A 1675-nucleotide genomic window follows, 5' to 3' on the forward strand; every position below is an offset into this window, starting at 1 on the left:
ACCTCTTACCCTGCTCCCGCTCCCGCTCTCCCTGCCGCCGCAGAGGAGGAGGCTCTGGCCGCGCTGGCCGCCTTCCCCGGCGTCTCCATCATCAACGACCGCGCCAACAACCGCTTCCCCACGCCGCTGGACGCCTCGAACCAGGTGCGTGCCGCGCCGCGGTGAGAGGCATGGGGACCCGTTGGGGGCAGTGTTTGTGTGTGTGTGTGGAGGGGGGGGGGAGGCGCCGCGTTTTCGCGCGGCATCCGCTGTGGCGGAAGCTGCTGCGGCGAGGCTGACGAGGCCCGGTACCATGCCCGTACCATGCACCTCCGCCCGCCGCTTCACCCCACCTCCTCGCCATCTCCCTCCTCCAACCATACACGCTCATCCCTCCTCCCTCCCTCCCCTGCCCTCCCCTGCCCCTCCCCTCTCCCCCTCCTCCCCCCCCAACCACCCGCCACAGGATGACGTGTATGTGGGGCGGGTGCGCCGCGACGTCTCCCGCCCCGATGCCAAGGGCCTCGACATCTTTGTGTGCGGCGACCAGATCAAGAAGGGCGCCGCGCTCAACGCGGTGCAGGTGGCCGAGCTGCTGCTGTGAGGCGGCCCGCTGCCTTTTGCTGGTCTGCTCATCAGGAGCCCGGCTGCTGGTGCCAGGAGGCGGGCTCGGCTCCGTCTCTTGGCTGTGCCTCCCGAGGCGGCCGGCGGCTGGCGTGCACGAGGCCGGCTGGCCGGCTGCGGAGCCGGCAGCCGCGGCCGGCCCGCCGACGCCACGCTTGTCCCAGCCCATTCTTTGCCCGCGCGGCAGGCACGCGGGCTGCCCCATCTTGGCAGCCTGCCCTGCCGCCGCCGCCGTGGGCCCGTATGCCTTTGTTTACCTGACTCCCCGCGCCCCCTCCTGCCATCCCATCCCGGCTGCGCTGTTGCCGCTACCCAGCCACGCCGCCACCGCTGCGCATCGGCTCGCCTGTCCCGCCGTGTGAGTGTGTGTTGCCTTCCGGGGCGCCGTCTGGCACTTGTGAGTGTAGCGTAATGCCTTGTCCCCTTTTTCCATTCCCACTCCGCTTTTTCCCTGCCATCCCAGCTCGGGAGGCGGCGGTGCCGCGGTGGGCGGTGCCCCCTGCTGCCTCTGTTGCTCCGCTCTGTCCCGTCGCTCCGTCACACCTGTCCAAAGCACTGCCTAGCCCTCCCTGTGTGCCGCGACGCTCGCCTCAAACGATACCTGCGCGCTCGCTGCCTGCACCGTGCGCATCGGGCGCACTCCACCTGTAACAGCCTCGCAGCAGCAGCAGCCTGAGGTGGTGCCGCCGCGCGGCACGGCGGAGGCGAGGTGAAGCGGCGCAGGCCTGGGCTGTACGGCTGATGGGCAGGCGAGGGATGCGCAGCAAGATTGGGGTTGACAGAGGTGGTGCACTTTGTCTGGCCATTGGCAGATCGCTGCGTCTGGGCCGGGCGCCGCGACAGCACGGCTTGCGGCGGCGGGTGGCGGCGGCGGGTGGGGGCACCCAGCCAGGTTTGTTGGTGCCGCAGCGGCGCCGCTGCTGCCCAATCCCAGGGATTGGCACGTGGGTCACGGATTGCCATCGATTGGCATCGAGCGGCGCCTGTGTGCGCTGCCATCGCCGGCTGCCTCCAGGACCCGTTCAGCTGACCCAGGCGTTGCCAGATGAGGCCCATTCCCAGCCTCCGCTCC

General features: G+C 70.5%; 1 protein-coding gene across 1 annotated transcript in view; it reads left to right on the plus strand.

The window, feature by feature from the left end:
• CHLNCDRAFT_134577 (hypothetical protein) overlaps positions 1 to 583 on the plus strand; it is a gene marked incomplete at both ends in the record, with an annotated part of 3387 nt that extends 2804 nt beyond the window's left edge. The window contains 2 exons of the mRNA XM_005847289.1: positions 46 to 144; positions 446 to 583. Coding sequence (XP_005847351.1) covers positions 46 to 144; positions 446 to 583 — 237 coding nt within the window. The remainder of the gene's footprint in view (positions 1 to 45; positions 145 to 445) is intronic.
• Positions 584 to 1675: the final 1092 nt, after the last annotated feature.

The sequence above is a fragment of the Chlorella variabilis genome (assembly GCF_000147415.1).
Source record: "Chlorella variabilis unplaced genomic scaffold CHLNCscaffold_11, whole genome shotgun sequence".
In the NCBI taxonomy this organism is placed as follows: domain Eukaryota; kingdom Viridiplantae; phylum Chlorophyta; class Trebouxiophyceae; order Chlorellales; family Chlorellaceae; genus Chlorella; species Chlorella variabilis.